At 33.0% G+C, this 15,841-nt stretch overlaps 1 protein-coding gene across 2 annotated transcripts; it reads left to right on the top strand.

Moving 5' to 3' along the window:
* The first annotated feature begins 265 nt into the window (after positions 1–265).
* On the top strand, positions 266–7,792 carry LOC111390382. Of its 2 annotated transcripts, none has more exons than XM_023015420.1 (3): positions 266–537; positions 3,496–3,576; positions 6,958–7,792. In XM_023015420.1, exons 1-3 carry the CDS (start codon positions 379–381, stop codon positions 7,333–7,335), a joined length of 618 nt encoding a protein of 205 aa, XP_022871188.1. In that variant the 5' UTR covers positions 266–378; the 3' UTR covers positions 7,336–7,792. The 2 variants fall into 2 exon arrangements, with proteins under 2 accessions (XP_022871188.1, XP_022871187.1); XM_023015419.1 differs by lacking the exon at positions 266–537 and adding an exon at positions 2,048–2,320.
* Positions 7,793–15,841: the final 8,049 nt, after the last annotated feature.

Raw genomic sequence — 15,841 nt, 5'->3', positions numbered from 1 at the left:
AATCTATTTAAATTCAAGATAATTCATTAGTTTTATAAGATTTACAATATTTTAAAATCCAATAAAATTTCAGCCAAATGGGTTGTGCATAAGGATCATGCTACATGTACTGATGTACAAATTTTTTTTTTACAAAATCATTACTTACAATGGATGTGAGGACTACAAATCGATATTTTTTAAATTCACGCGAAATCTACTAATTACGTGAGAGTTAGTAAAGCCATTTTGTTTACAACTATCATCACCCTGTACAATGTAACCTGAGCACTTTCAACATTTTCCTTCCCATGTATTTCTTATATATAGACATACATCTTATACGGACCAAGCAATCTAGGGTTTTGTCAAAAATCATAAGAAATCCCATTTTTTCCCATGGCAAAGAAGAGGAAATCCGATGCAACGCGCCTAGATGAGGTGGATCGTACCTTGTACACCACTTTCAGCAGCGCGGCCAACTCCCTATCCCACCTCTATTCTCAGGCAATGCATCACCAGAAACTCTCCTTCCAGGCTGGCGAACGCCACTCGCTGGTTTGTTCCTCTTCTTTGCTTTATGGATTTATCTGTAATTGAGTTTTAGGGCAATGTCGCTGTAATGTTTAAAAATCAACTTGATTTAATTAAAGTTGATTTGCGTTTTTATTTTTTCTTAATTATTTGTCTCTGGCTTTATTTGAACCTGAATTTATTAACACAGTAAAAATCAAATTAATTGTTGGTATGTTATTTTTAGTTCCAGTAGTACACTCAACACCCTATTTTTAGCTGTTTCGTATTTGAAGTCAAAATTGGATAAATTTTAAAAAATCTTCGATACGGTCGGGATGAGGGTGACATTTTTTCCTACCAAGAATGTCGGGTTGTATTCATTGAAACTGAAATTAGTCGATCACGATAACAAGCGATGAACAAATATCATACTTACATAATATTTGCTCAAGATTTCGTCGGAGGCGATGGCTTCAGCGATGGATGATCTTGCTATACATGGTCAGCTTCTCTCTTGCAGCTATGAATTTTTATTTACCAACCATTCGATTCACTTAAGGTGCGAAACCCAAATATGGAGATGATCACTAGGTTAAGCACGGGCTTCTTAACAAGGCCAGGAAGAGTGCAGCTTCAGCTCTCCTCAAACGATTGTTTTGCCTCTGAGGGTTTTTTTTTTTTGTGTTTTGGGGTAAATGAAAGTGAAAAAGTGGTAAGGGTTTCTTTGTTTTGGGCCACTATCAACCATCAAGTAAACAATCGGGTACATATAACGAGATTGAATATAGTAAAGATCTTCCACGTACTATTGACATGAAACAATGCCCCTGTTTGGCCCCCATTTTGTGGAAAATGAAAATGGGTGAAATAATAATTTTTTGAAAATTAGTAGTTGAAAAAAAGAAAAAGTTTTCTGTTTACGAGTAATATTATTTTATGGAAGATTGTGTGGTTAAAAATAGAAGAGATAAAAATAAAATGTAATGGAATGAAAAATAATAGAGGTCAAACGAGAGCAATAATTAGTGATGAATAAGAATATGATCGTTCAGAGGATTAATTAGTTCAGCAATAACTCTTGTCATGCACTTATGTGCTAAGCACCGAGATATCATACAAATTGTCATGATCCAATTGATGTTGAGGTATACTCAACTGAAAATTTAAAAATCTTTCTAAATTTAGGTGTTTCGAATTGAAATTTTAATTTAAACTCTCAATTAAGAACATGGGATTCCAGAATATTTGAATGGATTTCAAATTTGAAAATACTCAATAAATTCGATTAAATCTATTTAAATTCAAGATAATTCATTAGTTTTATAAGATTTACAATATTTTAAAATCCAATAAAATTTCAGCCAAATGGGTTGTGCATAAGGATCATGCTACATGTACTGATGTACAAAATTTTTTTTTACAAATTCATTACTTACAATGGATGTGAGGACTACAAATCGATATTTTTTAAATTCACGTGAAATCTACTAATTACGTGAGAGTTAGTAAAGCCATTTTGTTTACAACTATCATCACCCTGTACAATGTAACCTGAGCACTTGCAACATTTTCCTTCCCATGTATTTCTTATATATAGACATACATCTTATACGGACCAAGCAATCTAGGGTTTTGTCAAAAATCATAAGAAATCCCATTTTTTCCCATGGCAAAGAAGAGGAAATCCGATGCAACGCGCCTAGATGAGGTGGATCGTACCTTGTACACCACTTTCAGCAGCGCGGCCAACTCCCTATCCCACCTCTATTCTCAGGCAATGCATCACCAGAAACTCTCCTTCCAGGCTGGCGAACGCCACTCGCTGGTTTGTTCCTCTTCTTTGCTTTATGGATTTATCTGTAATTGAGTTTTAGGGCAATGTCGCTGTAATGTTTAAAAATCAACTTGATTTAATTAAAGTTGATTTGCGTTTTTATTTTTTCTTAATTATTTGTCTCTGGCTTTATTTGAACCTGAATTTATTAACACAGTAAAAATCAAATTAATTGTTGGTATGTTATTTTTAGTTCCAGTAGTACACTCAACACCCTATTTTTAGCTGTTTCGTATTTGATTTTGCAGTTTTATTTGGTGGCAGGATTAAGAACAATAATTTTGGCTTTTGTTCTGTTTCGTTTCGTTTCTTTTTTTTTTTTTTCCTTTTGTCATTGTTCTAAAAAGTGCTTAAGGTTTGCCTCACACGACTCCTTTAATAAGCTGCATTGAAGTTATGCTTTAAGTACCATATATAGGCTTATACCTTGACTTGGTGAGAGAAGGCCGCAGGCTTGTGGTGGCCGAGGTATGTGCTTGTTTTTGCTTTTGGTCAAATTTCTATGGACTAGATTTTTTGTTTTATTGGGCTATTGAAAACACAATCCAAATGATAAAAATAGAAAAAGGAATTGGAGAATAGATGAGAGAACAAGTAAAGCACGCTTAACCTATCTTCCTATACCTAAAGTGCAATAAATCCTTCTCCAAAGTGAGGTAACTGCATCTTAATGCAATGGAAAACCTAAGGCATGTAGCTTGACTTTTTTCTTTTTATATATTTCTCATGCTGTCTATATGTTTATTTTCCTTTCCTTTTAATATCAATGCAAAAAAGATTTGTGAATAACTAGGCCATTATACCATTAGTTTTTGGTTCCCATTGTGCATTATGGTCTAGTTACATGACAGCAGAATTCTTAATTTATTTTTTGCTACTTGGTCAATTTTAAGTTGAGTTGCAAATTAGACTTCAATTTTGTGTGAGTTTTATTATGTAAATGTTTAGATGGGTTATGGTTTATTATGAGGGTAATATTGTGTCTTTTTATAAAGGTTTATGATTTATGTTGAAGCTTATGAACTAAAGTGTGTCAAGGCTTACACCTCACTTCATGTTGGCAAAACGCCTCAATACCAGTTAGCCTTTTAAGACATTGTTTTTTCATTAGGTATGGGCTGACTAATAATAACTGATCAAGGCCTTCTCTTATTGTGTTTGTGTAGGAAAAGCTGTATAATTGGATTGTAAGACAACATGAAGATGGGGCAAGAGCGGGAACCAATGATATACTTGCATATATTCAGGTCTCTTTTCCTGCAAATTATATTTTCTTCTTTACTGTAAATTACTTGAAAAAACCCCACATGCATAATTGTCTGCAGACTGATTCATGTTATCATGTATGTTGGATTTTATGCGCAATAATAAAGAGATGAAAAAGAAAAATAAACACAAGAATTTTACGAGGTTCGGCGGTGTGCCTCGTCTACGAGAGCGAAGTGGAAATAATTTTATTCAGCAGTCAAAAATAGGGTTACAACATGTTATTTATACTAACCCGAGCTTACGCTCATATAAGACGTTAAGGCCCATACAAGAAATACCCTTGTAACGCCCCCGCACGCCAACCCATTCAACGCCTCTAACAACCAGACAATAAATTAAACTAGCGCAAGGTCGATGCCGTCGCTCCACTCCGTTTTGATTGATACGCTCCTCTCCGCTCCGGCATCGGCCTATTTGATCCAGGACCTGTGTTCTACTCTATATAAGCTACATGCATAACAATGTAATATATATTTGGCCCATCATTTTTATGTATTCTTGTACAAGCTTTCTTAAGGTACTATTGATTTTGGGATGATTTTGTCGTCAAAGGAAGTTTCTCTTTTCCTTGTGTTTTTGTGTCCATTCTACTATACAAGGATTTGGCCCATATCATTTGGATCAAGTTGCAGTGTATTTATATGTTGAGTTCTGATATAGTTACTGAGTAACACGAATGTGATTAAATTATGGGAGTGCTGATTGAGATTACCCAAGTTTTCCAATACCACCGTAACTGAAAGTTGTTTCTGGACTAGCAATTTTTCCTATTTCAATGGGCACAAGTCATGTAATTTTAAAACATATCTCAAAATGTATTGAAGGTATTTGGGCTAGTCTTATAACTGAAATGGAGCTCAAGCAAAAAAAAAATATATATATATTAAATATATGTCTTGTTTTTGCCTGCAAGGACCTGTGACGGTGCAATCAGTATTTTAGCATCTGTAACCCATAGTATAAGTATCTGTTCTACTAAGTTGAATAGCCCCGATAATAGGAGTTCCATTTTTTATCATTGCCATATATTAGAGAGTAGGTCTCTTGATGAAAAGTTGTATAAAATATTGAGTAAGCTGTCATATTTTAGTAGGGTGGTTTTCCTTACTTCTCCGTCAATTTTTTCACTGGTTTTCCTCAAAACCAGTGATGAAAATCACGAATAAAGTTTTTCAATCCCTAATTCCTTCATTGATACTTATTTGCCAAAAAAAGGGTCAAATATATATAAGCAATGGATTTACTGATGGAATTTAGCATGGGTTGTAAGTAGATAACCGATGACTAATTCTGTTACTGGGTTTTTATTATTGTTGTATAAGTTTAAAAGTTAATTTAAATAAGTTACAGGATTTAGACAGAGGTGTTTTCAGTTGCTAGTTTTGTTACCCACTTATTGACTTCTTTATTATTAGAAAACTGAAAATATTAATTTGATTTACAGATTAGCGATGGATTTTAGGAAGGGAATTTAGCGATCCCTCACAGTACATGACTTATATATTGTATTTATGCTGGAGATGCATGGGCTGTATTCTTTTGTTCATAGAGCTCTGTATCTCTCTCCCTCTGGGTCTTGAATTGAATGTATGTCCCTTTGTGAGAGATATTTACCTCAGTTTAAAATGTTCTTTTCCTTTGTCTTCATCCATCTGCAATGATATCTTAAGTTCTTTACAACTTTCTTTCTTTCCTTCTCATTTTTTGTTGGGAGTCGTAGAAGATGGACGTAAGCTTCTTGTTATTCTGCACCTCACTTAATTGCAAAGATCCTGTTTATCATTCTTCTTGTCGTCTTTTATTTTCTAGGTTATCTGCTGATAAGTCTGGCTCTTTAGAGTGTGGAGCTTTGTTTAACATCCTAGGGTGGGAATGATTTGCTTAATTCAGCTGGGATCTGGGTCTAAATATTAAATGTTGGGTCTTAAGCTTTGTGGGGCACCAAATACAATTTCACCCAACCAGTCCAATTCATGGCCGCCGATTAAAGTGATAAGGCTACGTGATTCGTTCCTGGATTCATCTCAATTCAGCCAAATCAATCTCAATCCTTAAATTACAAATTCCAAAAGTGATTGGCTGGCCTTACCAAACACGTTTCTGTCTACAGGTTCCAATGATATCCACGGACCCCATGCCTGCTTTTTTGGTAAAGTTACAATCTAGGCTCAAAAGATAGCACTTGAGCTCATTGATGCACGCACAACATGTAGATCTTAAAAAAAGGTTTCTCAGACTCTAGATTTCAAATAAGTGAAATGTTAATTTGGAAGAATTTATGTTCAGGATAACTTGTGTAGATGTTACCTATTGAAATACTGGAGCTCTTGAATATATAGATATCAATTACTAGGCATATAGTTTATAAACAACATAGGGTCCACATGGGTGTCATTTTAGTCACATTGTCAGAATCAGCCTATGTTTGAGCCCCATTTTGTGTAAATAATGAGTTTTATAATAGTGATTTTTGGAAGAATGTCTAGTTAAAAAATAAAGAAAAAGTTTTGGGTTTACATGCAAATTATTTTATTAGGAAAATGTATGATTGGAAATTAGTTTTAAAAAAAGCGAGTTTTTAGAAAATGGGGCTCAATGTCGACTTATGATGCCGTACGATTTACCATTCCTGAATCGAGAAACTGCCAAATAGCTAGATAGATATTCAGGGTAATGTCTGTTTAAACCTTTGAAAATTTGGAGAAACCCTGAAAATTGAAAAGATTGAAATTTTTGGTTCACCTAAGAAAAAATATGCTATTCTCCTGTTCTATTGTTTCTTTCTGCTTTCAAAAAACTGTAAATTCTAAGCTTTAAACTGAACTTCAAAAACAGAAAAAATTGAACTGTGCCAATGGTCTTGATGGTAAGGTGTTATTTATGTTTTGTGGGGAGGGATTGAAGAGCCTAACAATTAAAGCAGCTCAAGCATGACAACCAGGTATATTTATTTAAGGAAATCCAATTTGTATGCATGATGGGAAGGATGGTGACAGGTTCGTTCTATATATTTCACGGAAGCTGATTGATCTTTTTTCTTTCTTTTCCAATCTGCTTGGCCTGTTCTGTTTCCGTAATATTTTCTCCTCCTCCAAATGAGGACACCTAAATGATCCCTTACATGGTTAATGCAATTATATTGAATTTTCTTTCTTTTTCTATACATTTTGGTTTGCGGCAGTATGTATATCGCTGAAGATACACAGAAGTAGAACCATACTTACTTTCCTCGGAGTTTCCTTAGTCCAGGGATGATGCTTACAATGGCCCGGACAAGATATTATATTTGATTTGTATTCGTATGTTTGTGTTTGAAGCACATCGTTCAACCCTTGTTCTTTTCCTTGATATATTTGCAGAACGAACTTGATCAATGGACTGATGAACCCCCACCATCCCCGAGGTTGCCATTCCAGCAGCAGCAACAATCTCAACCTGCAACCCCGATGATGCCTTCAGGATTTCCAGTGTCATCTAATTTATATGGTCCTGCTAATACGCGAAATGTGAACTTTGATAACCAACCTAGAAACGCTGTTTTCTCGAATGCTCTCTCCAGTCCAATCCGTCGAAATCTCCAGCACTATCACTTGGCACAGGGAGGTCACTCCATAAATCATGTTATGCGAAACAACGAGAATAACGTTTCCCAAAGCAGGGATCCTAATCTGCCTAGTTCGAATGACACTTCAATGGACATGCACGCTGATAGCCCTGATCACGATTCTCATTGCTGAAATTGAACATGTGTTCGAAACCTGGAAATCTCCATGTGCACACAGGATAATGCATGGAAAGTTGATGAAAGAGTGAAGATCTTAGTCATACGGGTGAACACAATCTAAAAAAGAAGTTCGTTCCTGCATCGTCTGATGGAAATCAGTCAAGCCTATTACATGTTCCTGGTCATGTCGTATTTATCGGTCACTTTTCCTTTCGATTTCTGCTGCTCATTGTATATTATCTTTGAAAACAAAGGTTAGTTCATAAAATATCATTGCGATTTGGCTGGGGGTGTTTTCTCTTTGATGTTGCTCTTATATAATTTTTAGATGATTTTGTTGTATATTGGTTTGAGCAGTACTTTTGACAGAAAAAAATTATGAATGTACTGTACTACACAATGATTGTGCACATCTTTCTTGAACTTGTAAGCATTATTTAATTAACCGATTGAGGTATAATTGATCTAAACTATTGCTCACATTTTTACTGGACTTATATTCGAGGAGTTGTAATTTTACATCTCAATGTCACTACTACAAATATATTGTTATTGTTTTGAAATAAAAAGTAGATGTGTATCGGAAAGCTACGTGACGAGGTATGCAATACTAGATTGGCGTATGTGTAATGTAGCACTTGTTATACGTCTATATTAGGATGTCAAGTTCATGTTTGTAGTACTAGATTAGACCTGATAAGGAATTTAGTATAAAATTATATTAAATACGACATGGTAGATAGTGTCATGGTGGATTAATGAATCATCTTAATATCAAAATGGAGTTGGGATTGAGCAGAAACTCTAAATGTACGACTATTAGACTATTATTATTGGGTATTGATTGTTGGGAAAACTCAAAAGTCGGGGATCAAACATCAAAAACTAAATTGAAGATATGAAGGAAGAAGATTGAAACTCAAACCAAGCGACAAAGAAAAATTCAAAAAAATGGGTTGTGTGTGTATATACTTTTCTAAAGCAATATTTACGCCATCTAAATTTGAGATTGTTTTAGAATTCTTTTCGGCAAATAACGTTAGTGGATTTGACAAGCCAAGAGTGAAAATTCACTAAAGGAATTTGAACCAGGAAGAAGGAAATGTTTTACTTAAAGTTGAGTATCCCAATCACGGTATAGTTCAATGACAACTTGTCAACACAACCATTCAAAAGGAAGGGTGGTCAATTCACGAAGGGATGCCAAAGTTCAAACAAGATAACTTAAAATATGTTATTGCCATTTTCAAATTGCAAAATAAGCCATGAATTCTTATTTATTGCATTTCAAGACTAAACTATATCTCCAGTTTATAAGTTAATCCCTCCCAAATTTATTTCTTGTAGCCACAAACTTTTTCAAGTCTATGTTTAAGTCCAAAACTTCTCCCAGGTCTATAATAAGCTAACATTCATTCTCAATTTTTATTTGAACAAATTTCCAACGTCGATATTTTGTTTCAACTCGCTAGACTTGCTAATTTTTGTGCCTCTTTGCAATTCCTCTTTTATTTGAAGTGTGTATACTAGTTCTCAACTACTTTTAAGAAGTTGTAAATAATAAAAGTTTAAATGCTCGATATTCGAATCTTGAAAACGGAGCTTGGTAACTTTAGAAGGTTGGCAAAGGTTTACACGACCCTTTTTGTGATTTTTTTTATTATTTTTTTAAATTTGTGAAAGGGTGGTTAGATTGCTACAATTAGTATTTTTGTAGCACAATTTGTACTTAGGGTCATCGATCTTTGCACATTCTAACATTAATGCCTCTAACTTTTTATTTAGCACATTTCATCCTTGGTGATGATTTCTATTAAAATTAGGGTTGAACGTTGTCAGGTTTGATTCGGTTCTAAAGAGAATCAAACTGAAATCGAACTTTTGGATATTAAGTAAATGAAACCGTTGAGTACAAATTTAATTATAGAACCATTCTGTTCTTGGATTCCATATAATAATTTAACTAATGATATGTTCAATCTTAATCGTTACAAAATAATGTAGTCCAAACTTATGTATCTTTTGCACTTCTCTTTATTGAGTTTTTTTATAAATTTAATTGTTAAAATTACAGGAAGAGTTAGTAGCGAGCTTACAATAATAAAGAGAGGCGTTACCAAACTTTCAATTCGATTTCTCCAACACTAAAGAAATGGCACTACGACAAAAAGTAAATTTGGATAAAACTTGTGTCAATTTGACTAAGTTGGGCTCGTGCTGAAAATTAGAATTAGAAAAATCATATTTTGGGTTTGGGCTAAATTAGTTAGTTAGCAAATTTATTTAAAAAATAAAATAATTTGGCTTATTTAAAGATAAATAAATGAAAAAAATTAGGGAGATTCAATTCTTAATTTAGAACCGAAGATCGAACCGAACCCGTCGATTCTCGATTCAGATTCCAATTCTAGTACTTAACTTAGGAAGAATCGCTCGGTTTGGATCCGATTCGATTCGGAGTTTTATCCAGTCCTAACTAAAATATTATGTTTTTATGCCTTCAAATTTTAAAAAAATAATTTTTTCTGTACTTTTGTAGTTATCGTTTTTAAAAATATGGAGAAACTAGTTTTTCGTCCTTCCAACGAACTTCTTGGATGGAAATTGTAAGTCAGTACTCGGTACAAAATATGTTAATGAATGAAATGTTGAGGATAAAAGAGTCAACAAAAAATTAAATACGTAAATATTACAATGAACAAAGATTGAGTAAATTAAATACCCTGTAATTTGTACGAGTTGTAATGCAAATATAATATCCTTTTACCAAATGGAATGGAAGTAAATATTTTATTTATAAGGTAAAGTAATTTGCTTTTGGCTAAAATTTATAATATTTGATATATAGAAACTATAATATTTACCAAATGGCAGTCACACGGTTTTTATTCATTTTTGAATATTCAGCCTCGTAAACATTATAATATTTAATACATAGAATGTAAAGTAACATTGCCATCATTTAAAGTAAATCGAAATCTTCAATTCGGCTCAGTTTCTTATTTATCGATAAAACCAAAGATTCTTGGTTCGATAAGAACCAAACGGAACCACATTGAACCCTAGTGCATAGGTGGTGTTAAGGGTAAAGATTTTTGTGTTGTGAAAAATTAGAGTAAAATTGATAGTTGATATATTTCAAGTGATAATAATTTTAAAAACTGTGACTTATTTTCGTTTTTTATAAGAGAATCGTCGGGCACGAGGCCCGAGTCATTATATAAGTAGTTCGACAGGTTAATTGAACAAAAAGCCTCAAATTGAAATACTAATAATAAGTTCAGTCACAAAGTCTTGACAGAATTAAATTTAATCACCAATCGAAATTGATCAATTTCTTTCTACATAATTTACTTTTTTTTTTCTTTATTACATGGAAATTTGATATATTGGTTATAACAAAAAATTATATTAAATATACTTTTATTATAATCCGACAAGTTACCTTAAAACCAATTTGAAATTGCTCTCCACGCAGCTTATCATATACATTTAGAGGCTGAAAATTTGAAATTCTTTTTTTTTTTCCCCATCATTTAAATATCAAATATTTCCAGCAAGAATTCTTAAAATTAAAGCCAAGAAAAGGGACGAATATAGATACATCAACTATTACAATCTAATATTATATAATCGTAATACATGACCATACTAACAATATTGCAAGGACAATGAAATCCAGAAATGAACACTTTCAATGATACTTGATCTTATATAGACACATGCGCACTCGATAAAACATCAAAAGAGGAGAAAATGTACTTTTTATACTTCACAAGCCATCATATTTGTCTGTAAATTTGTTCTTAATCCACTTGAAACCATTTCTCAACGATGACTTCAGCTTACCTTCCATGGTATACATGTTATAACTTGCCACTCTTTTCCTCCTCTTCACCTCGGGATTGTCTTCCGGGCCATTGAAGCTGAATGATTTAGCACGATCTTCAAAGCCAAATCGAGCTTCTGCATAAGAAGATGAATAGTAAGGGAATGATTTACTTTTCTCCATTATCGAAGAGCTTGAGGAGGAACAAGAATCCCCTTCTTCTAATCTTTATGCACAAAGGAGAGACCAAATTAATATGGATGGACCCCATGCAAAGAAATTTGTACCTTAGGCGGCCTTGCATGGACCACGAGATGACTTGATCTAACAATTGTAGCACGTGTCAAAAGTGTGTTGTCGACTGCATTTTATATCTAAAAGTTTAAGTTGAAAAGCTATGCATATGTCTGCAAAATAAGTGTTGCAGTTAGATGCAAATTCAACTTAACATTGATGATTTTGTTTACAAGTAATGAGAAAAGAAAAGCATTATCAACAGTAAATGTCGTACACTTGTGATTAATTGCAAAAATGATGGAAGGCATAGAGGTCGAGTCGAAGGTAACTACTAAACACTAAGTTTCCAAAATTTGAATAGCGTCAAATAATACTATCGTATACACTTATCTAATACACGTAACGTGTTGATCAGAAATATACATTTATAAAAATATAGAGGAAGTAGTTGAAGACATTAGACCATTAATTAATGTGAATGGTGGTGGGCCCAACAAAGTGGGTTATAGCCCGATGAGGGCCAATTTAGAGCAGACAAGAATAGTGGAGAGCAAGAGAAGAGCCACTTTAAAGAAAGCAAATGGGGTATATTCATACTTTAATATGTGGGCCTTCTTTGTCATATCCCTTCCTCCTCAAACCAAATCAATTTATACAAAATTTACCTAGATCATTAAGTGCATGATTGGTACAGCTTTTTCTTCCCAAAAAAAATTAATTTTTTGACCGTTATTTCATTATTTGAATCTTCATTTTTTATTTTTCTTCTCACAGGTAAGACTCACTTTTCTCTCTAACTCGAAAAATCAACTCTCAAAATCATTACCGAACAAGCCTTAAGTCACGTCCGACCTTATTTTAAAAATTTATTTTTCTTGAAACTCGTTTTAATTCATATATTCTTCCAAACAACAATTTTACACATTTATCACAAAGTCTTGACAGAATTAAATTTAATCACCAATCGAAATTGATCAATTTCTTTCTACATAATTTACTTTTTTTTTTCTTTATTACATGGAAATTTGATATATTGGTTATAACAAAAAATTATATTAAATATACTTTTATTATAATCCGACAAGTTACCTTAAAACCAATTTGAAATTGCTCTCCACGCAGCTTATCATATACATTTAGAGGCTGAAAATTTGAAATTCTTTTTTTTTTTCCCCATCATTTAAATATCAAATATTTCCAGCAAGAATTCTTAAAATTAAAGCCAAGAAAAGGGACGAATATAGATACATCAACTATTACAATCTAATATTATATAATCGTAATACATGACCATACTAACAATATTGCAAGGACAATGAAATCCAGAAATGAACACTTTCAATGATACTTGATCTTATATAGACACATGCGCACTCGATAAAACATCAAAAGAGGAGAAAATGTACTTTTTATACTTCACAAGCCATCATATTTGTCTGTAAATTTGTTCTTAATCCACTTGAAACCATTTCTCAACGATGACTTCAGCTTACCTTCCATGGTATACATGTTATAACTTGCCACTCTTTTCCTCCTCTTCACCTCGGGATTGTCTTCCGGGCCATTGAAGCTGAATGATTTAGCACGATCTTCAAAGCCAAATCGAGCTTCTGCATAAGAAGATGAATAGTAAGGGAATGATTTACTTTTCTCCATTATCGAAGAGCTTGAGGAGGAACAAGAATCCCCTTCTTCTAATCTTTATGCACAAAGGAGAGACCAAATTAATATGGATGGACCCCATGCAAAGAAATTTGTACCTTAGGCGGCCTTGCATGGACCACGAGATGACTTGATCTAACAATTGTAGCACGTGTCAAAAGTGTGTTGTCGACTGCATTTTATATCTAAAAGTTTAAGTTGAAAAGCTATGCATATGTCTGCAAAATAAGTGTTGCAGTTAGATGCAAATTCAACTTAACATTGATGATTTTGTTTACAAGTAATGAGAAAAGAAAAGCATTATCAACAGTAAATGTCGTACACTTGTGATTAATTGCAAAAATGATGGAAGGCATAGAGGTCGAGTCGAAGGTAACTACTAAACACTAAGTTTCCAAAATTTGAATAGCGTCAAATAATACTATCGTATACACTTATCTAATACACGTAACGTGTTGATCAGAAATATACATTTATAAAAATATAGAGGAAGTAGTTGAAGACATTAGACCATTAATTAATGTGAATGGTGGTGGGCCCAACAAAGTGGGTTATAGCCCGATGAGGGCCAATTTAGAGCAGACAAGAATAGTGGAGAGCAAGAGAAGAGCCACTTTAAAGAAAGCAAATGGGGTATATTCATACTTTAATATGTGGGCCTTCTTTGTCATATCCCTTCCCCCTCAAACCAAATCAATTTATACAAAATTTACCTAGATCATTAAGTGCATGATTGGTACAGCTTTTTCTTCCCAAAAAAAATTAATTTTTTGACCGTTATTTCATTATTTGAATCTTCATTTTTTATTTTTCTTCTCACAGGTAAGACTCACTTTTCTCTCTAACTCAAAAAATCAACTCTCAAAATCATTACCGAACAAGCCTTAAGTCACGTCCGACCTTATTTTAAAAATTTATTTTTCTTGAAACTCGTTTTAATTCATATATTCTTCCAAACAACAATTTTACACATTTATCCATAAATTTTCTCTTTTTTCTATGGTCCTGTTTGGCCCTCATTATTTGGGTTTATAATAGGGGAATGATGTTTTTTTTTTAAAAAATGGATGATTGTAAAAAAATGAAAAGTTTTCGATTTGTGTGTAATATTATTTTATCAAAGATTGTGTGGTTGAAAATATGAGAAAGAAAAATTTAAATTAAATTGAAGAGTTTTAAAGGGAGTCAAACGGTGACTATATCTTTTCCAAAAAAATTATTTTTCACAAAATTTGTTCTCACAAAATCTCTACATAAATAATTAAGTTTCTCCTCTTTATTTAAACTTTAAAGTAGTGGTTCAATATTAAACTTACTTCTTTATGTATTTTTTAATATTACTATGGTTATTAATTGAGTACAAGGACTTGTGAGCTTCACCTACTCTCCATGGACACACAAGTAGCACGTGAGGTCACTGTGGTGTACAGGCTCGAACCGGTTTTTAGTAGTTTATTTATTCAATTAAAATCAGAATTATAATTTGTTAGGAGTTCAGGAACAAAGAAAGAAATTTTGGTATATTATTTAGGTTTTATAATTTCCACTGCTACAACAGTATGATTTGGCTGGTTTACTATTAAATTTAATAATATTAAGAGGTTCCCCCGCGCCCCCCGGGATTTGAATTGGCATTAAATGAAATAAACTATTTTTCGCTGAGTTACGCTTCCCCGAATCAAATATTGTATTAAGGGCCGGTTTGATAAAATTTATTTGAAAATAATGAGTTATTGAATAATATTTTTTGAAGAATGTGTAGTTAAAAAGTAAACTCTCGTTTGGCCCCCATCAATTTCAATTTCATTTTCTCTCTTGTATTTTCAATCACGTAATCTTCCATAAAATAATGCTAAATGTAAAAAAAAAAAACTTTTTATTCTTTTTTAACCACTCATTTTTCAAAAATACACTAATCCACCCATTTTTATTTCCATAAAATGGGGGTCAAACGGGGGTTAAGAAAATTTTATTGGTTTGTGTGTAGAATATTTTATTATTTAAATATTTGGTAAAAAATGATACCGTAACAAACAATTTAGCTTTTAACGATGACAGACAGAGGCTAAGAATGGCTAGAATTTTAACAAAGCGTGTAGAAAAAAGGACTCATTTTGAAACTTAGCCTCTATTTGTCATTCTTTATTTTACATTCTTTTCCATAATTTTTTTACAATACTCATTTTTAATAACACATTTTTCATTAAAATAATATTATATGCAAATCCAAAAATTTTCCTTCTTTTTTAACTACATATTTTTCATCAATCACCATTTCATAATATATTTCTTCAAATTGATGGGGCTCAAATAGGGCCTTAAGTTATTGATAAAAAAATTAGGGAAAATTACATAAAATCAGGCATTTCAAAATTACAATTCAAAAATCAAATAATAAGTTTGTTTAATCACAAACTAGGTACCCATCTTATCCATTCAAATTCCAAACCCTAGATTTTCATTTTCACTTCATCTTCTATCCTTAGTCTCTCCACGCCTCAAGCACTGCCGCCCATTACCAGAGACCACAGTGAGTGATTACTTCCCCAATCTCGTCTCACTTTTCTCTCTCTCTCTCTCTAAAAACATGCAGTCATGTATATTCTATTCTTCCTAATTTCTCTTCTCTCAAGAGTAGCGACGCCGCCACTGGAAGAAGATCTTCCTAATTTCTCCTCTCAGCAGTAGCAGCTGTGTGAGCTGCAAATCTGCTCACTTTCTTTCTTTCTTTCTTTCTTTTTTTTTTAACTTTTGAGTGGTGGTGATTGATGGTTCGATGGTGGATGTGTAC

The sequence above is a fragment of the Olea europaea genome, unplaced genomic scaffold (assembly GCF_002742605.1).
Source record: "Olea europaea var. sylvestris unplaced genomic scaffold, O_europaea_v1 scaffold680, whole genome shotgun sequence".
In the NCBI taxonomy this organism is placed as follows: domain Eukaryota; kingdom Viridiplantae; phylum Streptophyta; class Magnoliopsida; order Lamiales; family Oleaceae; genus Olea; species Olea europaea.
The sequence above is the reverse complement of the archived record's forward strand: the minus strand, read 5'-3'. Positions and strand labels throughout refer to the sequence as shown.

Excerpts from the sequence above, each read along its gene's own strand:
- LOC111390382 (XM_023015420.1), top strand. The coding sequence starts at position 379 with ATGGCAAAGAAGAGGAAATCCGATGCAACGCGCCTAGATGAGGTGGAT. Across the intron at positions 538-3,495 it reads CTGGCGAACGCCACTCGCTG|GAAAAGCTGTATAATTGGAT; the intron begins GTTTGTTCCTCT and ends GTGTTTGTGTAG. Across the intron at positions 3,577-6,957 it reads ATATACTTGCATATATTCAG|AACGAACTTGATCAATGGAC; the intron begins GTCTCTTTTCCT and ends ATATATTTGCAG.